At 32.5% G+C, this 23,476-nt stretch overlaps 1 protein-coding gene across 1 annotated transcript; it reads left to right on the top strand.

Moving 5' to 3' along the window:
• Window positions 1–2,891: 2,891 nt before the first annotated feature.
• LOC107060126 (uncharacterized) lies at window positions 2,892–3,788 on the top strand. Its single transcript, XM_015307586.1, has one exon. It carries the CDS (start codon window positions 2,892–2,894, stop codon window positions 3,786–3,788), a length of 897 nt encoding a protein of 298 aa, XP_015163072.1.
• Window positions 3,789–23,476: the final 19,688 nt, after the last annotated feature.

The raw sequence follows: 23,476 nt of genomic DNA, 5'->3' as shown, positions 1-23,476 counted from the left end.
GTCACCATGGGTTAAGAGTTGGTGAAATCTGGTAATGGGAATCGAATTCTAAAATCTTACAAGGACTTCGCTATAGTGAAGAAGTCTTCACTATAGTGATAAAGTCTTCGCTATAGCAAAAGATTCTTTGCTATAGAAACGTTGGGGTTTGCTATAGTGAGGGTTTCTATATTTTTGAGGTTTACCTTAGCGAACAAATAGTTTAACATGGTGAAGGGTTCCAGTTCACGGAGGTTTGCCATAGAAAAGGAATTCTTTGTTATAGCGACCTCTGACATAGCAAAGGTTTTTGCTATAACGAAGGTGGCGAAATAATAAAATGTTTTTTAAGTTAGTTTTTTCTCCCAATCTTAAATAGAACTTGGAATATTCGACTAGAGAACCCAATGTCAACTTTTTCAAGGCTCTTTCTTTCATGATGTAAGTGCTTTGCTTCAATACATAATTCATTTTTTCCCTAAAATCGAAGGGTATGATATTTTAGTATATTGAGATATGCATATATGGTATAAATACATTTTCTATTATAATGATGAGTAGCTTAATCTTGATACGAGCTTACTGATACAAGCTTACAGACGAGTGGTCATATGTGTGGTTGGATCGGGTACAACACTAGTACGGTACATGGACACCTAGGATTTCCTGCAAGTCATGACTAGATGGATAATATTAAGACCCTTTAGCATGTGTGTGCAGATGAGGGTGAAACTTATGATTATTGGGTGAATGTTAGAGATGACCGGTAAGATACAAAGATTATACAACTGCAAGGCCATGATGAATATGATTCCATGATTCTATTGACGTATTTGTACTTTGATAAGTGTGCTTATGATTTGTATTGATTGGTGATTGTTTGCTCAGTGTTTAATGATTTGACATGCTAGTTAAGGTTTAGTGTTAATAGAGAAGATATGTTAGAGAAGAATATATACTTGTACTCATATAAATATATACACTTATATTCTCATAGTGTTAGTTTGATTGTTGTGTACTTGTGAATTACTCAATGAGTGATGATTGTGATATGCTAGAAGGATATGTGTAGTTATATCCATATACATAGAGATGTGTTAGTGATTAATGAGGACTCCAATGACTTGTGACTTTATTGTTTGACTATGTGGAATGAACCTTTCTACTTGCTACATAACTATAATTATATACTTATTACTAATCTTAGTTGGCCTATGATGTCTATCAATACATAGTGTGTATTGATGTTACACTCTTGCACTTTTTTTTGAGTGCAGATAGTGATCCAGAGACATCCACACGACCTCGTATTAGTTGTGCTTATTAAGATCTGAGGATGAGCTATTTCCATCCAAACTGCCGCAAATCCTCCTTGTTTTAATTTTTCTTCAGACATTAAGACACTTTATTTATATATTTTATCGCTACTCTTAGACACCCTTAACAAGAGTTTTAGTACGATAACTTTCGAATTACAGAAATGTATTGTTTTAGACTTCCTCTAATTTATTTATTTATCCTTGAGACTTTGATTATGTGGTTATACCTCTATATTCTGCTTAGATACTCAGAAATTACATGAGTTAGATGCTAAGTTTTGGTCAACCCATGTGAGATTTGTGTGAGTGCTAGTTACTACATTTTGGATAGTGACAAAAATAGAGGTATGGACATGGATAATATTGTTTCTCTTTTGGATAATAACCAACAATTCTTAGAGGTGCTACCTTAAGTTGGTCATACTTCACAGAAACATAAAAATATTAAAATTTTATATGATAACTTTTAAATTTTATTATATAAAACTTGATCACTATAGTAGACTCCAATTACTATAAAAAAAAATTGTCTAAAGAGAAATTCCGAATGACCATGGATATGAGTAAAACATAGTGTATGACGAATATTAAAAGAGAATGTTTCCAATTCCCCATATTTTAGTTAAGAAAAATGAGCACAATTTAACTAAATAAAAAGTGTTTTCAAAGGATAGATTAGTCCAATCATAATTTGTTATATTAATATTAAATAGCTTAAAAGAAGTATTCCAAGAAAAACAAAATAAGGAAGGTAAATGGTATATCGTAAACCACAAGGAAAAATGACTAACGTTCAAAATGTCAGGGAGTATTTAATTTTTAAAACAAAATTAGTGGGAAAACTGATTTTTACCCAAATATCATGTGATTTAACTTGGCGCAATATAAAAAATTAAAAAATTTCACATATTTTTCTCATATAAATAAAATATCTTTAAAAAAGTTTAAAGAGTTACCATACTTCTAAAGTTGATAAAGGACTAAATTGCCAACTCAAGACAAAATTTAAAAGGTTGACAAATAAGAAGATAAAAACTTTAAATTTTCCGTTTAAGTTTCAAAAAATAAAAATTAAAATAAACTTGTTTCACGTGTCTTTAAGAGAATATTAAAACAAAATAAATTCTTAAGAAAAAAAAAAGACCATTTGTCACCCTTTTTCTCAAACCCATAAATTTTCACATAGTCAATCATCCTTGCCATGATATAATCTTGGCAACAATACAACAAACCTTAATATTTCAATATTTCGATAAAAGTTGATTGCAGATTGTTAAGGTGAAATTATAATTTTGTGTTTTGATTTCTACAATCATCTTTTCTATACAATAACAACAAATTAATTTCCAAGGTAGCAAATTCACATCATTTTTTCTAGGTCTTTCTTTTAATCCATTGTCTTCTAAAAGGACAATTTCATCATATAATTATGAGCAAATGTTGGAATTGATATCCAACCATGTTTTAGGGATCTTTATTTTGAATAATTAAGCATTAATGAAAAATATCATGCTTTGTTTCATTAGAATGAATATTGAAATGTTGATATTTGAATAGGTCAGAGATGTTGATTTTGTGCACCTATTTTTGACAATGTTCAAATTACCATTAGAATTTGAGGCTTCCATGAATCAGAAACAATCAGAAGATCAGAAGCAAACTGAGGAAACTATTATCAATAAATCTGGAGAGGATTTTATAACTTGTATTTATGTAGCCAAAATTGCACATTTTTTCCATGCCATAACTACAACATGGTCAAAAAACATGACTAGCCATACCCTTTATATCATAGTGGAACACCTTTCTGAAGAAACACATTTCACATGTAAAATTGACCTAAAATCTTGGCAATTTTGGGGTAAGAAAGGTTTGAAATCATTCAGAGTGGGTGAGAAGCGCATGGACATTTACTGGGATTTGAGATCAGCCAAATTCTCCACCAGACCAGAGCCTGTATCAGATTATTATGTGGCATTGGTCTCAGAAGGGGAGATGGTATTATTATTAGGTGATCAAAATAAAGAAGCATTCAAGAGAACAAAATCAAGACCAGCCATGCTAGATGCTTCATTATTACACAAGAAGGAAACTATATACGCGAAAAAATGCTTTTGCACAAGAACAATGTTGGGCCAAGGAAAAAAACAACATGATATTACTATTGAATCTGTCCTTTCAGGTCCATCTGATCCTGCTATGCAGATCAGTGTGAATGGAACTGTAGCAATTCGGATCGCGAATTTGCATTGGAGATTTAGGGGAAATGAAAAGGTTTTTTTGGATAATGTACTTGTTGAGATCTTTTGGGATGTGCATGATTGGTTGTATAGTGGTCCTAACTTTGGTCCAGGATCTTTCATTTTCAAGCAAGGTAAATTGGAAGAGAGATATTCAGACTCTGGAAGCTATATCAATGATGAAAGTTGCGATTTGCAATCTCCATCTACAGAATTTTGTCATTTTCTTTATGCATGGAAGACTGAATAATGATTAGTTTCTTTGATAAAATTGCAATAATATAAAAAAATATTACTAAATAAGTATCTTGTGCATGCTTTGAATCTTGTAGATATCATATGGATGTGTTAATATTTTGTCATTAATGAAGCTGAATTTGATGTTTTAATCAAGTAGATATATGAGATTTTTTATTCTATGTGTAAATTGATCAACTTTTATCAATTTATTTGCTTTCAGTGTGTTGGAAATTTCTTTTTTAAACAGGAAGAAAAAAGGAAATCTAATTTGTAGAATAATTGGGTTTCATGTTGAAATATATTTTCTTTTAAATTATTTAATTTTCAACACTAACGGCACTAAGCACAAAAAAATCTTGATTGTGAAATATATAAAGATTTCAGCATTCACTCACAAATTATAACTCTCAACAAATAGTAGATAAATTAATCATATTTTCCATGACAATATATAAAGATTTTGGTGCAATGTAATATGGGGAATAAGAAAAAGTGATATCAAATACTGTCTTAAAAGGTAGAGTATGCGTGATGGGGTGGAAGATGGGTGAGAAATATCATATTACCTATAAGAGGTGAGGCATAAGCTTTGTAGATTTTCTATTTTTTAATATTAAAAACTAATAAAATCAAAATTAAATTAGGGGACAACATAAAAAGGTTGTAAAAATTACACAAAACATTCACTTGATTTCAGTTTTAAATACATTTTTTTATTATATAATTGTGTAACGAGTAATGACCCTTCCGGTCGTTATGAGTAAATCAATGGTTAAAGAATTTAGGTAAAAACAAATTTTGGAGTAGTGAGTAGAAAATTCTAGGCTAGGCCATTTTCGAATGAAATTTGCGCAAGGTGAGGTCTAGGGAAATCCAGGAAAGGATTGGGTAAAGTATCTAAGCTTGGATTGGTTTTTATTTTATCTAAGACGGTAAGGAGTCCATAAGGTTTTTCGAAAGTAAATACAAGTAAGTAAAACTCTTGATATCAAACATGGTGTGAAGGGATTAGTTTAGAACATCAAGGTTTGAAGGTGTTTTGTGAAATGGGGACTTTTGGGAGGATTTCTCGTCGAGTTATCATGAATCATCGCAGCAACGGGCAGAGCCCGCGTCGACCTTTTATCTAATAAATGCATCCCTTCCAGAAGTCGGGGTTTGTTGCACTGGCCCGTGCAAGTTGCTATAGCGGGTGTCACGTCGCTATAGCGAGAGGGCTTAGAATCCTTGGTGGGAGACTTTTAGGGAAAGGTTTGACTTGAGTTAATGGTGGAAAACCTGGTATGGGTTGAATATTCATGAAAATGGGCCTGAGGTTAGGATTAAGTTATAATCTGAGTATAATTAGACCATGATGGGTTAATTTTGTGTTATATTTTTATTTGAAAACCTAAAATAAGCCAAGATTCATAACAAGGAGAAGGTGCAGGTTCAATAGAGCTTCCAAGGCTTGATTCAAAGTAGATGATGATTTTTTTTCAAGTTATCTTACGTATGCATGTTATATATCTCTATAGTGCAACATGTACAATGCATATTGGGGAAAACATAAAGGTTGAATGTGAAATGATAAATTGTTACAATCTCATTCAATAAAGGTGTTTTGTTTACTTGTGTTAGCCAATGTTTTTGTATTTCATTGTTCTTTTGATTGTGTTTGTGTGACTATCAGTTGGCTCAGGTACCATGTCTAGTATAGGATATCTCTTGGTTGGCTCACGTTCTATGACTAGTACATATTATCGATTGGCTCGGGCACCACTTCTTGTACGAGATATCTTGTGGTTGGTTCGAGTACCATGCCTAGTATGAGATACTATTGGGTGGCTCTGGTACCACACCTGATACATGTTTGACTATTCTCTTGTATGTTGGTTCCTTGAGTGAACTGGGCTTGTTTGTGATCATGTGGGATATGTTGCATGTAAATGTTAAGTCAGGATTAATGACTGAGAGTCTTGTTGTATTGCTGACTTAGCTGATATATGTGATGTCTTGTATTTACTATGTTTTACTTATGTATTTACATTCATATATTTGTATATTGAAATTGCACTTGTTCTATCCTTATCGAGTACAAGACATATTCAGGTGGCTGCTTCTTGACCTCAACTATGACTCCAGCTTTAACTGAATCCAAGGGTAAGTTGCTTCTTACAGGCTTCTTAGGATTCCTCTTTATTTCTTAGTCCATCTTTTTGGACTTAGACTCTTTAGATTTGTTTTCTTGTTTTTTGGGGGTCGTACCCCTTTATCTAGATGATCTAGAGTTTTGGTACATGACTTTCAGGTTCAATGGGGTTTTCCCGCCATTGTTTGATGATGGTTATTATAAAAAGACTTAGTTTACTTATTTAAAATGTTGTTCTTAAGTTGATCAATTGTTGTTGTGTTGGTATATAATTGGTTCTCCCACCGGGAGTTTCGTGTAGGTACATATCACGATGGGTTGGGTTGTGACAAAGTTGGTATCAGAGTCCTAGATTTGTTTATCTCGTCATACCAAAATTACTCTAGTAGAGTCTTGCAGAATGATACAGAGACATTTATACTTTTTTCAAGAGCCTACAGGTCTTTAAGAAACTGTCTTCTCACTGTTTTCCTTCGTGTTATAACTTGATTCCAATTAGTATCTAGTAATCCAAATTGGTATCTAACTATATTCACTTTTCTTTCTAGAGAAGGTTGATAATAGACGTAATGGAGTTAGAGTACCAGTTCCAGCGGTGGAACCAACAGTGTAAGGGAGAGGGAGAGGAAGAGGCAAAGTAAGGGGCAAGGGCAGAAAGAGGGCGACACCCGCCAAAGTTATAGCTAAGGCATGGGATGGGTCAAGGTCGGTGACCCTCACCCACCCCAGAATCATGTTGAAGAAGAGGTTGAGGTAGAAATTAAGGAGGATGTTGGGCTAGAGATGATAACACATGTTGGGGTACAAGTCTTCCTCCGATGTCTTTTGAAGTAGTTCACCAGGTCTTAGCAATTCTGAGTGAGTTAACAGGTATTGGAGAACCTCCCTGTTGACACCCAATTTTGACCCTTCCCAATATAAATTAATCATCGAGTTTCCTAAATTCTAAACGATTTGAAATAATTGGCTTTATAAGATTCAAAATAATTTTCAAGTCATTTTAAGTAGTTTTGTCATTTTTATAAATTTCAAAATAATAAATATGATATTTTATATAGTTATGTGTCTAATTAGTATATTTTATGAATGTTCGAAAATTGCCTCAAAACGATTTTTTTTTTAAATATTTGGCTATTTGGTTTAAATTAATTAATAACTTATATTTCGAGTTAGCTAGTTTATAATTAAGTTAATTATTATATAATTATGTGTCTAATTAGTATATTTTATAAATATTTGAAAATCATATCAAAAGATTTTTTATTTCTTTTTAGCTAAGTGTTTTACTAACTTAGTTTAATTTAAATCATAATTACGATTTTGAATTAATTAGTTCATGTTTAAATTAATTATATTATTATCAAGTTAATTATTTTATTTCGTTAAGAATAAGAAGCTCGTTAATTAATTAATATTAAAATCATCTTATTTATTTATTTATTTATTTATTTATATTTTTCGGCCACATTCTCCAAGTAAATCTGATTTGGTTAATTTCGTAATCCTAATCGGTTATAATTGCAATCCTTTTGGCCAAATCTTCAATTCAAAACCTAGACATTTTATTGTAATTCTAACCCTTTTCCCACCTTGCATCCAATTCTTTTTAAAGACCAAAATTGGGCCATTTTATTCCAACCCAAATTATGCTCCAAATCAGCCCAACCAATTAATTCCAACCCAACCCCCATCATTTTCCAGCCCATTCCCAAACCCATCCGGCCCACAATACAATACACTATCAACACCATACAACAAATAAACCCAGCAGTCAGCCCACCCTGCTGACCCGACCCAACCCCTTTTTCCCTTTAATTTCAATACATACAGTAGCGTACATATCCAAAAACAGAACCCCACCGCCCATACTCTTCTTCTTCCTCCAGACGCAACCCAGAAAATCCAGCAAAATCCGAAAATCTTGTCCAACTGCTCTGCAAAACCCATACCCTGCAGACCCCCCATCACCCTCACGTCCCTTTTCCCCATTTTTAGGGATTTTTTCAAAGCTTACCACTGTTGGATTGAAAAGGGGCAGAATGAAAATTCGAAAAAAGAATTTTCACGGGAATTTCCTCCGAATTTCCGGCTATATATTGCTCTCTTATGATCACTATTGAAAAAAAAAAGGGATTTTCACCATCTTAAAAATAAAATAAAATATATAGAGGTTTCATACATTGAAAGGACGAAAAATAAAGAGCTAATTTTCTTGTGTATTGATTCTCTGCTTGTCCGGATTAAGCTCACGGTGGTGGAATCGCTCTTCTCGCTGTCCCAAAACGCTGCTCCGAAAAAGGTAAATTTTCATCGTTTTATTTAACTCATTGTATATTTTCAATGTACTGATCAATTTGATATTATTAGCAGATTACTCTGTTTTACTTCTTGTTGAAAAATTCGATTTTTTTTTATAAAGTTTGATTCCGTTTTATTTTTATGTGAATCTTCATGGGATCAATTTTGTCTCTATTTTGGCATTTAAAGGATTGGTATTTGTATGTTATTTGTGATTTTCTTGTATAGAAGTTGCTATTGTTTTGAGTTTATTTGTTGTGTCTGTTATTATGCTGAAGTTTGAGTTCTTGTCTTGGTTTTTAGTCACCCGTTTCATAGAATCTATTTATATACCTTCATGTGCAAAGATTTATCCTTTTTTTTTTTTTTTTTTGGGTTTAATCCGATCCCATTAACTTAATTATTTTATATTCGGAAAGAAGATTTCTAATGTGAGCACTGTTATCTCAAATTTGCTTTCCAATATGTTACGTTGGAGTCATGTTCCCAACTAAAGCAAAATTATTATTTCCTCACTGTTTCACTCCCCTAAACCACATTAAAGATATTTGTTTTTGTTACTTTTTCAGTAGTATGTTTTGATGCTTAAGTCCCCATCCATTCCTTTACATATACCTCTATGCAAGTGTTAAAGTTTGTTTGTATATATGTTGCTTGATCGAGTTGTTTTATCATTGTTTTTGTTCTAAAAGGTGGTGAATTAAAGTGGGAATTTTGAATGTATTTTAGTTGATTCGGCATCATTGTTTTATTATAACTATGGTATAGTGTGATTTTCTTTTACAAATACGTCTCACTTATGTACTAGTCTATTATCCTTGTTTAACTAATTTCATCCCATCTATATTTTTATTGCATGAACTCCCTTGGCTTGAGTCTATTGGACTCCCCTTTGTCGCTTGTATCTTGAGTTTGAAACCCAACACTCCTCTTTATCGAGTCAACCTCACCATTGGAAGCATATGGAATTCGGAGAGGGAATCTATGTCATAAGGGAGCAGAATTACAGGTGTATGGAGGGCTGGGTGTTAAAAATGGGTTGTATACAGCAGTATACACTAATATACCAGCCACCATACAGCCTATATACATTTGATGTCCGTGATACAGGTTGGAGGCGTCAAAGTGAACTGTGTACAGTCAGTACATGGGTTGATATACAGGAAAAAGGGCTAAAAAACGACCGATATACACTGATATACATGAGCTGTATACCAAACACGGGTTTTGTTTAAACCCCCAAAAAAGTAGCGAATTTGGCCCAAGAAAGGCCCAAATTCAATTTCTCCCTTACTCTTTAATTATTTAATTGTGATTACGTATTATTTGTTGTTTAACTCTAACTTTAGAATTTTTAATTAACTTAGTTGAATCCCCCAAAAGACGAACTATTTATCTAAGTTGTTTTGTTTTCTAACGAAATTTATTTTATCAACTCTTGTATTTTCATTTATAATTTTTAGTCAAAACTTTTTTTTTTTTATTAGTTTAAAACAGTTTTTTTCATAAATCAAAAAATGACTCCAATAAAAACCAGCTAATTTAGTTTCGTTAAAATTCTTATTACTTGTCTCTAATTCAAATATTTCAATTAAGGTCCCATTTTTCTTAAAAAATAAAAATTGCTCTTTATTTAACTACTTTCTCAAAGTTAATCTAATAGTGTAAATTATTATTATAAATACTTACTTAGTCATTTTCTCAAAAAGTTAGTCCAAAATTTTATTCTTCAATTAACTTAAAATGGTTTCATGCTTAAATTAACCAATTTGGATTAATTTATTATTTTAGAAAACGAGTCAAGTAAGTCCTAATTAATCTAGTTTTTGATAAAATTCTATGCACTTGTGTTTTAATTCAAATGTTTCATTTTTAGGTCATTTTCTCTAAAAAAAAATATAAAAAAAAATAAAAAAAAATAAGAATGTGTCATTCATTTAACTATTTTTCTCAAAGTTAATCGAATATATTACTCCCTCCGTCCCATTTTATGTGGCAACATTTGACCGGGCACGGAGTTTAAGAAATAAATGAAGACTTTGAAATGTTTACCAAATTGCCCTTTTAAAAAAGTAGACTCACTTTTCTCTCTCCTCATAAATGTATTGGAGTATTATTTTAAGATTAAGTGGGACCAACAAGGGTAAAAGAGGAATTGTACCTTTAAATACTTACCATATAAGGAAAGTGACATTCTTTTTGGGACTGACCAAAAAGGAAATGTTGCCACATAAAATGGGACGGAGGGAGTATAAGTTATTATTTTTATGTTAAAGCATTATTTTTTCTAAAAATAGTCAAATATATTTTAGTCAAGTCACAGGTCAACCGCATGTTAGCGGACACTTCGAATGCTTAAACCCTTCTCGAAGTGTAAATTGAACCCCGAACCCTCTTTGGTATTTTCAAATGATTTTTTCTGTTTAAATCTTTGAAAATTATAAGTTTTCTTAATTTCTTTAAAAAAATAATTAAGTGGCGACTCTTTTCTAAGTATTTTTCTCGAATTGTTTTATACTTAGAATATTTCAAAAAGTGATTTTTCTGAATACAGTCAAATTACGACACAACACTCCCACTGTTTCGGCTACTAATGCTCTAAGTACTCACCCTATTTCTACTACGGCCTCCAGGATAGATGAAGCTTTGGGTACTGATGTGTTCTTTCATCCATTACTAGGACCTTTGATGATTGGAATGGAACATGCGATGCTGACTAATTTTTTGAAATTAAAGCCTTTAGTGTTCCATGGTACAAAGAATAAAGATGCATTTGAGTTCATTTTAGAATGCTATGAAAGGTTGCATAAGTTGGGCATTGTGCAACGAGATGGGGTTGAGTTTGTTATCTTCCAGATTCAGGGTGAAGCCAAGCACTGGTGGAGGGCTTATGTGGAATATTGTTCATCAGTTCTGCCTCCATTGACTTGGACTCAATTCCATGCTTTATTTCTGTAGAAGTATGCACTTTGAAATCTTTGATATTGTAAGAAGGATGAATTCCAGGCTCTTGAGTAGGGTATCCTTATCTGTAGTAGTATATGAGGCAAAGTTCCATGACTTGTCTCTTTATGCTACTTAACTTGTGGGCACTAAGAAAGAGAGGATTAGCCTTTATGTGAAGGGATTGAACACTAAGTTGTAGGTCTTATCTATGCATATGACTTATGCAATGAAGAGCTTCAATGAGGTGATTGACTATGCGAAGAAATTAGAAGGAGTTAGGTAGGTTGGGCAGGCAAAGACATTGACTAAAAGGTCCAAGAATGTGAGCAACTTTAGTTTTTCCTATTGGTCCTGGTCAACTTTCATAAATAGGGATTTTCCACCAGCAGTCTTCTCTACCTATCACTTCACTTCGTTCTAGTATGTAGGCGCAGCAACAGGAAAAGGTTGTGGTATGAGTAGATGGATGTGGTAATGTTATAGGACTCCCACAAGGTGGGCGATAGGGTAACTAAAGAGGTTGTGGAAACCAAGGAAATGGTAACGTGGGGAGGTGAGTGGCGCAGACAGGTAGAGGGGTTACCTCAAATGATGATAGAGCTTAGTGTTACACCTTCCCGGGCAGGCCACATACTGAAGCATCTAACATCGTGATAACAAGTATTATTCTTATATGTGATCATATGGCTTCTGTGTTATTTGATCTAGGTTCTACTTATGCTTACATATCTGTTAAATTCTCCTTAGGACATGATTTGATTCGTGATATCTTTGATGCCCTTATTGATGTTTCTACTCCAGTTGAGGAGTTTGTGGTAGTAGCCCATGTGTACCATACTTGCTCTGTGATGTTTGTGAGTTGTCAGACATAGGTAGATCTAGCAATTTTGGATATGCTAGATTTTTATGTGGTCTTGGGTATGACTTGGTTTTCGCCTCATTATGTTGTGCTAAATTGTAACGTAAAACAATAACTCTTGAAATCCCGAGTAAGGATAGATTAGAGTGGGAAGATGTGTACAACCCTAAGCAAGCAAAGATCATATGTTTTATTTAGGCTAGAAGGCTAGTGGTGAAGGGTTGTTTGGCCAACTTGGCTCACCTTGGGGATGTTAGTGCAGAGTCCCCTTCTTTTGAGTCAACCCTAGTAGTTTCAGACTTTCAGGAGGTATTTTCTATCGATTTACTTGGCATGCCTCCGGATAGAGATATTTTTTTTTTATAGATTTGGACACGAACACTCATCCAATCTCTATTCCTCTTTATTGCATGGCTTCGGTAGAGTTGAGGGAACACAAAACCCAGCATCACAAACTCATAGATAAGGGATTCATTTGTCCCAATGCTTTACCTTGGGGTGGTCCGATCGTGTTTGTAAAGAAAAAGGATGGCTATGAGAATATGCAATATATATGTATACATGTGAACTTCCCTTTCCAAGATTAATCCTATTTAGCTTCTTCCACATGTTAAAAGCTATATAAGAATCTTCTTATGTAAATTGTCATTGCTTAGTTGGCTATTAATAGCTTGTTGCCTTGTTGATTCCTTAAGGGATTTGTAATTAGCTACTTAGCATTTCATGTTGATATTGGAAGCTTAACAATTAGTTTGGCATTTAAATTATGTGATTGTAACGCCTGTAAACTACATACCTCGCCTTTCGCATAGCTTGCCACCTATTGAGCAAAAGAATTAGAGTTGTAATTTTACCTTTGGGTAAATAGCCTTATGGATACCTATTGAATCATGGTGGTGAGATATTAGGTGTTTCACCTATTTGTTAGAGACCTTATATTTCTACACGACTTATAGATTGTTGTGCAGATCACTTAGAAATACACCTTACTTATTAAGATTGTTTGATATTTACAGTGGCTATCTCGTCAGCTGTTAGTAGTTGGGACTAATCCTTTGAGTCATATACATATAAATGTCCCTTTATTTGTAGCCTAAAAAGTACACTAACAAGAATACATTACCTATGGGGCTATTGTTACTTATAAGAGCTATAAAATGTTTAGAAAGACCATATTGAACCCTGAAAAACTATATCAATGTCTACTTACTTACGGACTTCCTTTATGCCTAAATTGAAATTACTGGCCCTCAGTAGAGTCTTATATACTCGAGGTATAGTTATAGGAGCTTAGAAGGCTCAGTTACATCTATAGGAGCCAAAAGGTTCAAGATACAAATACAAGAGCCAAGTGTGTTCATCATAAAGTAAAGCTTAGGAAAGATATGGCTATTTTTCATAGTCAAGTTATTTGTAACCTTATTCTATTATGTTAGTTATTTTGGTTGATATATAATTTATATTTGGGATATATGTTCTACTATTAGTGACATCATATTTAGGTAAGACGTAATGATTATTCATATAAGTCGCTTATACATTGCTTGCCTTCGGGATCTTTGATTGTTTGTTATTTCCCTTGGGGCTAGGGAGTTGATTTGTGCCTTTGGGGCTATGTGCAGATTGCCTACAGGAATATTGAGGCATGTATATCTCTACATGTTATACATATAGCCTACGAGGCTGCATTAATGCCTAAGGGCCTATTTAAATAAAGTGATTGCCTTTAGTGCTATATATAGACTGCTTAAGTGGCAATACACAAAATGCCTAAGAGGCTATATGTACGTTGCCTTTGGGCAATATACACTGGCTAAGGGGCTATACACAGATTGTCTAAAATCTGCCTACCATTTAACCATTCTATAGTTCTTACACTTTAGACTTACACTTCTAACCTTGAGATTATTCTACCATAGGGTTCTGAGTAAAAGGGTCTGAAAACATATATTACTTTAGCTCAATGCATGATTTACATGAACGAGAGTGAATTCTTTCAAATTTCTAAAGCTAGAGGCACTGATGAGCTCCTCTCAAGTCATTTTCATTCTCATAATTGTCTGTAAACTCTATCTGAGAAAGCGTTATCAGTAGAAATTGAAGCTTGACTATTTATGTTACCTCTGTAATGAGGCTTAGTCAGCAGAAATGAAGCAATGCTCGAACTTGCATATTATCATAGAAAATATCTATACAAACGATCTGGAGAATGAAAGAAGGGAAACATTTCCTAAATATCTTGTAACATCCTGAAGAAAAGTACATACATCATCATACCATTTTGCAAGACTCTACTAGAAACAACTTCATAGACACCCTAAGACACTTGAACCTTGTGCTCTGATATCAAGTTTATCACTCCCTAAGACTAGACCCTAGATGTAACATGATGCTTAGAACCACAAGTGGTCCAAAAATAACACTTGACTTGGCAAAAGTCTTGAGAAACTAAATATAAACATTTATTAGAGTTAAAATGGTTGAGCGGAAGTATAATTATGGAAGAAACGGGTTCAATACATAACTAAACAAAGTTTTGTTTACAATAATTGTAATCTAAAAAAGAAAATGAACTAATTAGATAGAATACAATAACTCTAACAGACTTTCTATGAAGCATTTACTAATACTAAATATAGGTAGCTGGGACATGACCCCCTACTATCCTTCACTAATATGTATGAATAGAATTAAAATATTAGAACTACAGACTGACTTGAGTCCCAAAATAAAGAAAACTCATATGGCTAGGAATTGTGATCTGCCTGGATAGGAACCTGATAGTAAGCACTTGATTCTACATCACATAAAAAATATAGACAGAAGAGGTATGTGATCCATACTTCGAATGTACTAGGCATGTAAGATATGCACGATAATCTATAAAGTTGAATATAATAAACTCGAGATGCTAAACTGAATATGAAACTTGTACATATAAGTTCATGCAATGCTCAAGTAACAAACATGTAATCGATCAATACTTCACCAAATAAATTGAATACGAGGTCATGCCATATATGTGTATGAACTACAAGAGATACTAATAATTGTCATACTATATCTAAGCTAGACAGAGTCCAACTTTTACTAAAGATGGGAGGGCTTTCTATACCTTACAAAGGGTACAAACACTGACCAGTGTGGACCCACTAAATTGATGTCCAAAAGGACTCAGGTGTCATGACCGGTCTGACTGGTGAGCCTTTAAACCTATGGTGATACGTAGTTCTATAACTTAGGGATTACTACTAATTGAAATCTCAGCCTAACTGAGGGGTGAGACTTCATCTTTACGTCTGCTCGATGGTAAGTATCTCCCAGCAAAATTTATGTTGATAAATTGAGTAGCTCAAAATATTGAAATCTGAATTTGAATAATAGACACTTTATCTAAAAGCATCTTTAAACATGTGGAACTGAAAGACTGTGTGTCAAACTAATCATGCAAATTTCTAAATTCAGAATAGCACAATCTAATTTAAATAGTGCAATTCCAAAGGCATGAATTTCTATAGTTTGAGGATTCTTGAAAATACATTTGAGCAAAGATACTAAATTATGTGGAAAACATGTATTTATAGACTATCTATGAGGAGAAACTGAAGTATAATGAAATCCATGTTTATCATAAAAATCCTAAATTTTGTAGAATTAAAATAACTGAATAATGAAGTTTACTTTTGGGACTCAATGGGTGAAAGGATATCAATTAATTAAATCTCACACACTTGAATGGAAAAACCCTGATAAAATCCATGAACTTGAAGCTTGGAGATAAAGAACCTTAATTTGGTGTTTTTTTTAAGATTCTTGAGTGTAGAAGTTTGGAGAGAGGATCATAGGGCTTTAAATGTTGAAAACTCATTGTCTAACACGTTTTAAGGTCATTTGGATAATTCTCCAAGGGTTTAAGGACAAATTTATCCTCATCTAACACAAAATTAGCAAAATTTCCCATTGTACCATTATCGGAGTGACAAACCGTCATTTGAGTGAAGGTTCGTCACCTAGACTGTCATTTAGTAGCCATTTTCAAGACTATTGGTTCAATGTTACGCTCCCTTTGATGGTCCTTCACTTGAGATATGGATAATCACTCTTGACTTCACTCGCTGTCAGACCATAGTGTTTGTGATAAATCAGTCATAACATTTTTTTCTAAACTCGGATTGACAAACGATTAGTGGAGTTGGAAAGAGAACTTTTATACCTTTGATATAATAGGTTGTGTGTTATTTAATTCTTCATATTCTAAGAGATACGGTTGTTTAAAGTTTCCTCTTGCATGATCTCAAGGAAAAACTTTATCGGTAAGAAGGTTTTGAACTCAACTTAGTATTAAGGGTTCCTTACAACCCTAAACCACATCCGATATACTGTCAATACTTGGAACGGTACTGGAAGTTTTTTAATGATTTCACAATAAAATAGTCCATAAGTCATATTACCAAAATATTCATGGGCTAACACACACGAAAAACTAAGAAAATTGTGCATTTCACCAGTTGTCAAGTCCGAGGGATCATTCTGTGTAGCACGAGGGATTTTGTGGGAAATCTACTTTTATGCATTGTCCACAAGGGCATTGCATCATCTTGCATTATGTTTCTAATTGTGATTTACTTGTTTTGGATATCGAATGCTCATTATTTTATTATCTTCACTGTCAGTAGTGGCTAATATGTTTCTAGTTAGCTGTTGAACTATTGTGTTAGCGTTATCATGCCTTTTTTATTTATACAATTTCTATTTGATCTTAGTTGGTCTATGATGCCTACTGGGTACCACATATTTTGGTACTCGTACTTCACTTAAACATCTTTTTCTAATGCAACTCCTAGTATGAGCCACCCCTGCTAATTCTAAATCATCCAAGGTCGTCGATGTCTGATCGTGGTGAGCTTTTGGTGTCCAGAGATATATTTTTTTCCTCTATTGTACTATTTATGTATTTTGTATTTTGATTAGACAAAATGGTTTTTATGTACAGTTTTATCTTTCTTTATCACTTTCAGGCTCTTTCAGTATATTTTGCATCGCTATATACATATCTATGATATGGGCCTTACTCTTTGTCTATTTTTCTTTCGTGTAGTCTTACTTTAAGTTATTTTGCTTATCACTTGTAGTTTGGATTTTGGCTTGTGTACATGAAATTTATGGCAGGTCATGACACCATCTAATTTAAGGATAGATCGATAATACTAATGAGTACATGTGTTTCCCTTGCTCACTTTATTATGTTAATATGGTGAGTACAAGTGTTTCCCTTGCTCACTCTATTCTGTTTCCACCTTCCATTTGCAAATTCTATTCTCAGTACTCACATTCGGCGAGGAATCTTTGAATGTGGGGTAAGAATTTTAAGACTTAAGCATACACATGGATATGCATCAAATATAAATAGATTGCTAAACGATTATGTTCACTTTTCCAACAAAAATAGAACCTTCATAAATAACTAAAACAAAAATACAAAATCACAAAATGAATTTGAAAACGAAATACATCAACAAAAATTATTAAAATCCAACACAAAAGATAATGATAGAACAACATAAGCATTACACTATCAATTAAGGTCATTGGAATGTCCATTATCTCCAGCACTGATGTCATCGCCTTCAGTTGGTGCAAAATCGATATTGTTTCCATCTCCTAAGCCAAAATAATTGTGATTAGTAGCCATAGTCTCAACAAATCACATGTCATTGATCAAATCATTCATTGAATTTGGTAATGGGTTAACATTTTTGTTTGGGAACTTAAAGTTTGAGGGAGAATTTTGAGGTTGAGAAGACTGATGTTGTTGATTGATTTTTTCCTTTCTCTCGTGAAGTTTAGCTATCTTAGTATTAGACAACTTTAATAAACCTTGAATTTCTCGAGTAGTAAGTTCAGTGATATTATTTCCCTCCACAAGTTGATTGAAGAGGATTTCCATTTCCTTCTCCTCATTCATTTTTTCTATCTTCTCAATTTTTTCTTCTTTCTCATTCACTTTCTTTGAAAGATACTCTTCATGTATCATTAACTTGTTAATCCTTTCTTCCTCAGAAAACTTTGAATACCTGACTAATACCTCCTTAGCCAGATTTGTAAATTTTCAAACAATGGGTTGGATTTCTCTCGGGCGAAAAATAATTATAGCAATATCTATATCACATAAAATAGAAAACTCTTTTGCTTTCTTAAATAAACTTGTCACTCTTTTGTCTAGAAGGGAGTTTCTTACATTTCACTATTGTTCCTAGTATTCCTAAGCCTCTTTCTATCCATATTTGATACCCAAATATAAAAATCACTCTCTTTGGGAGTAGAATACATAAAATGTGAAAAGGTATGCGGCTTTTATAGATGTCTATCATGAATTGCTACTACGGTCAAGGAATTTTAAGTTTATTGAGACATATTTGTTAAAATAATAATTAACTAATTATCATAATCTGATTCCAAGAAAAATTTATATTTTATATTTTTTCTTTAAAAATTCTAAATTCTAAAATATTCATATTAATTATTTTTGGAGTTAGAAAATGCAAGTAATTAACTTGTGGCATGATAACATTTGGTAGAAAAATTTCTCTTATATTCCTAGAAAGTATATTTGAATCATATTTCAAAAAGATTTCTTTTATACATTATAGTCATCCAATCCAAAGGAAAAAAGTAAGTTATAGATTGATGGTGCTTTTTTAATTAAAGGTTAAGACTATTGTATTGATTGAAATAAGTCATGATATATGAGTCGAGAATTCAGGAAAAAAAATCATTCTTCAAAAATAAGTGATTTCGTTAAACTTTTTTATTATATAATTTTCAAAATTAAGTTAATCGAATACAAAAAAAAAAGAGGTTTTTTTAAGAAAAATATTGTCCAAAATTTTCAAATGCATACACCTCTAGTATATTATAAGTTACATATAGCCGGCACACTAAAGTTTTTGGTATTGTTAGGGGGATATCTCAAACTTTATGGTAGTGTGAAGTCAAGGGTACTTCTAGTATTAGTTATCGATGAATTTTTATTTTAGTTCTTGTGTTATTTGACTAAACACATTAAACCTTCAATTATTTTAAATGTGCTTTTTTAACTCATCAATTATTGATCGCTCCATCATTTAATTACACATGTGTGATGTTAAGCTTATAATGATACTACATATTTCATGGTAATTTTTTTAGAGCAACCCAAATATAAAACATTTTCTACATAGGAGGATTAAAGACACACATTTGAATCAATCTAAGGTTAAATATGCCTATTCATACAAAAAAGGACTAAAATTAAAATTCATTAATAATTGAGATATGAGAGTGTAATTTCTCCCAATAATTTTCTTATTTAAGTATTTTAAGTAAATCTAAGACTAATGGTCAATTATTAATGACATTACCATTTTAGACTCCTAAATAGTATATGATCAAATAAGATATTATTTTAATATTTTTATCTGTTTTAATCATACAAACATGATATGATTTTAATAGTGCATAATCATATAAATATGACTTTTCTATATTATAAGAATAAAAATAGAAATTTATTTATAGTTAAGAGAGACAAATGTTATTATCTCCAATGATTTTCCTTTTTAGGCATTTGAAATAATCTTCTAAGACTAAAATAATCAATTGGTAATGACATTACCATTTTAGACTCCTAAATAATATCTAGTCCAATAGGATAATGTTTTAATATTTTTACCCTTTTAATCATTCAAACAAGATATGCTTTTAATATTTTCCCATTCATAATTATAAAATTATGACTTTTCTATATTATAAAAAAAAAAAAAAAAAAGGAACCTCGATAATTTTGTTATTTAGGAATTTGAAGTAACCATCTAAGGCTAAAATGATCAATTGGTAATGCAGTTACCATTTTGGACTATTAAACAATATCTAGTCTAATAGGATAATATTTCAATACATTACCTTTTTTTTATCATACAAAAAAGATATGTTTTTAATATTTTATCATTTATAATCATATAAATATGATTTTTCTAAATAGTTATTTTATTCTCCATGCAAGGAAAAAAAAATTGTCACGCCCCCCAAAAAGGGAACATGGTCAATATTGATTCCATTATGTAATGACCCTCAAAGTTATTTTCTCTATTTTGTGATATTTTTGGGGTTTAGAGATTTCCTATAGCAACCCCAAGTCACTATGACTTATTGAGACTGTCAGTTCGATCACTTGGTCGTTCGTTTGGTTTTTATTCAAATTTCAGTCTTTTAAAGTTTTTGAAGTTTAAATAGTTGACTTTAGTAAAAACATCAGGTAAATGACAGACTGCAATTCTAATGATTCCAATAGCTCTGCAATGTTGAGTTTGGTCTAGGTGGATCTATGATACGCTCAAATTACACTCCCTAAAGAAGTATAAGCGGTCGTTGTCAAATAAAGAACCTAAATGAGGTTAGGATCGATCCCATGTGGAATATGGTCTAGACTTAGGCTAATTTACTGTTGATTGTACGTTTAGTCAGCTTACTTCCGTAAAATGAGGGATTTTTAACACAAAATAATAATTGATTGATTTGCAATAACAAGTAACAAGATTCGTAGTTTGTAATATAAATATGTGATAAAACTAGGGCACATGTGTTTCCCACAAATTCTTAACGCATTAATCCTAATAATAGTAACTATTTGCTAGTGTATAACATGCAAAGTCAATAAGTTAGGTATCTCCTAAGTGATTAGTCGCCCAAATAGGAAATTTCACCATGCAACTTGGTCGGTCTACGGGTGTATGCTTTATTAACCCTTACCCTTGACCCCAGATTATCCCTCACTTAATTGGGTTAGGCTATTAGATAGCGGATTATCACGCTAAATCTATGATGTTTAACCTCTTTGTCATTCCTTGCTTCCTTGGTCAGACAAGTAGGAATGAGACGAGTTCTAACGTTGCGCACCACTAAAAAACATTCAAAACAAAGAGATTAACAATACATTCATAAACACTATTCTCGAATTACTTAATTATTAGTTTTACGTTGTTAATTACTCATGGTTCCCACAACCCTAGTTGTGAATTTAGTTACTCATGCTTGTGATCACAATTCATAATAGGGTTAACAACATAAATCATGAATTTATAATTAGAGTAGATGAAATTTGAAATCTTGAATTGAAGAACAAACACAAATTTCATAAACCAACACTTCAAAAATCAAATGCCAAAAGTGTTTCAAAATAATTCAAAGCCAAAGTAAGTATCTCAAAAAGTCTAACAACCCAAAAACGAAAAATAAAACTAATATTTATAGAAACCAAATCCTAAATCAAGTAGTAAAAGAAAGACTAAGGAAATTCGGCTTGGGCAGTGTCATCTACGATTGGTAACCTACAGCTCGTAGTAGTTCCTACGGCGGTGAAAACAGTTGGTCCATCATCTAAGGAGTGCTTTCTACGAGTATGATCTACGGCTCGTAGATCTTTGTACGGCCCAACCTGTTCAATCGTCATTCATGGACTGAAGCTCATTCTTTCTAAACTTTTCTACGACTTATCATATACGGCTCGTTAGTCTACATCCGTCGTTTCATACTTAGCTCCAATTTTCAGCACTTCAATTTGCGAATTATACCTACGGCTCGTAGGTCAAGTCGTACATCACCAAAAATTCCGGCTATTGCAACACTTTAACACCAACTGCTCCAAAACTTATTTTCTGCAAAATCAGAGCAAAAACACCATCACATTCAATAACAAAATGTCTAAGAGGGTATTTGAATTGACTTAAAAGTTGGTCAAACCTACTTTTAAGTTAGTTTTTGACTTTAGGAAGTGTTCGAAAAATATTTTTAAAATGACTTAAAATAAGTTAGGAAGTGTTTGGCATGGTTAAAAATAACTTAAAATAAGTTTAAAATGACTTAAAGTAAGTCAAAAACCAAAAGTAGGTCTCCTTAATGGTTTCGCAAATAATTCTTCTAGAAGTCATATCACTAAAATATTCATGGACTAACACACTAAAATATTCATGAACTAACACAACTGAAAAGTTGAGAAAATCACTTAATTCCTATAAATTTACCCCTAAATGCCTAAATTATTTCACTAAGTCTCGAGTGTCTTTGATTTTGAAATCAACTTTAGTTCACTGACAGATCTAAAAATCATTTGAAATTGGATTTGAATCATCTAAGGAGCTAAAATAGTTTAACTTATACATCACGATTAGAGCTGTCAAAATGGGCTTGGCCCGCTAGGCCGGCCTAACCCAACCCTTAAATTAAATGGGGTTGGGCTTAATTTTTTCAGCCCATTTAGAAACGAGGCATTTTAGTCCAGCCTTATTTGACCCGCTAGCCTCGTAGGTCCAATCCACACTCAGATGTCAGTCCGTGAGCTGCGAATTTTGAAAATATTTATTATATATAGTTTAAGTAGTGTTCTATTTGTTAAGATTTTGTCAATAAATATTTTTAAAATATCAATATAAAATCAAATCTAACTTCTTTACATATCTTTTACATTTTAGAGCCATTAGCCCACTAAATTTTCTTATTAGCCCAAGCCCATTACTCCATTATAACTATAAATCTTTGGCCTCTTCTACTTTTGTTTTTATGCCTAATTTTCCACTTCTCCTTTATTGTCTTGTTTATGAAAATAATGATCATGTAATGTTTTTTGCTCGGATGAATCTTATGAATGTTGTATCTTGACTATTATGTTTTTGTTTTGTAAATATTCACTGAAGTATGTGTGATTCATGAAATTCCTATATGTATTGATGTCGTGTTCATTAGATATCAACGTTCGTATTCTTTCTAAGAGGGCAATGTTGTCCATTTTTTGGTTGAAGGGTCAACCCGTCCCAGCCTGTGGCCCGCTTAGAATTGGATTGAGCTGCTATTTTATAGGCCCTTTAATTAAAAGGGACAATCCGTCTCTACCCATTTAAATCTCTATTCAGTTAGGGTTGGGTTGGGCCAATCCATTTTGACAGCTCTAATCACGATTGATTGAATCTGTTGAAAATAAATCTTTGTGAGGCTAGATTATTGAATTTGTTCTGGTTTCTGGTTGTTGGTGTTGGAGTGATATGAGTTAAAACTTGAAGGAACAATTATTCTACCATTAAAAATTAGGGTCGTTTGGTACAAAGATTAATAACGCATGGATTAGTAGTGTACAATTTATTTTTATCTAGTGTTTGGTTTATTACTTTCCATCTAATCTTATATTTGGTTTAAAACTCTAGAAAAAGCATGTTTTCGATTATACCCTTGAGTTATTATGGATTTTCTATTTTATATAATTGGGTCAAGATAGATAACTGTCGCAGAATAATAATAATAATAATAATAATTATTATTATTATTATTATTATTATTGGTCTTTTAACTAGCTACAAGAAGAAGAATTTTGTCGACATGTTTGTTATTTTCTCACTTGAATTATTTGAAGGTAAATAATTGTCATCTTGATAAATTG

This window comes from Solanum tuberosum, unplaced genomic scaffold (assembly GCF_000226075.1).
Source record: "Solanum tuberosum cultivar DM 1-3 516 R44 unplaced genomic scaffold, SolTub_3.0 scf00056, whole genome shotgun sequence".
Lineage (NCBI taxonomy): Eukaryota > Viridiplantae > Streptophyta > Magnoliopsida > Solanales > Solanaceae > Solanum > Solanum tuberosum.
This window is presented reverse-complemented; position numbering and strand designations above follow the sequence as displayed.

Bases quoted from the DNA above. Each gene is read 5' to 3' on its own strand.
- LOC107060126 (XM_015307586.1), top strand. From the start codon at position 2,892: ATGTTCAAATTACCATTAGAATTTGAGGCTTCCATGAATCAGAAACAA.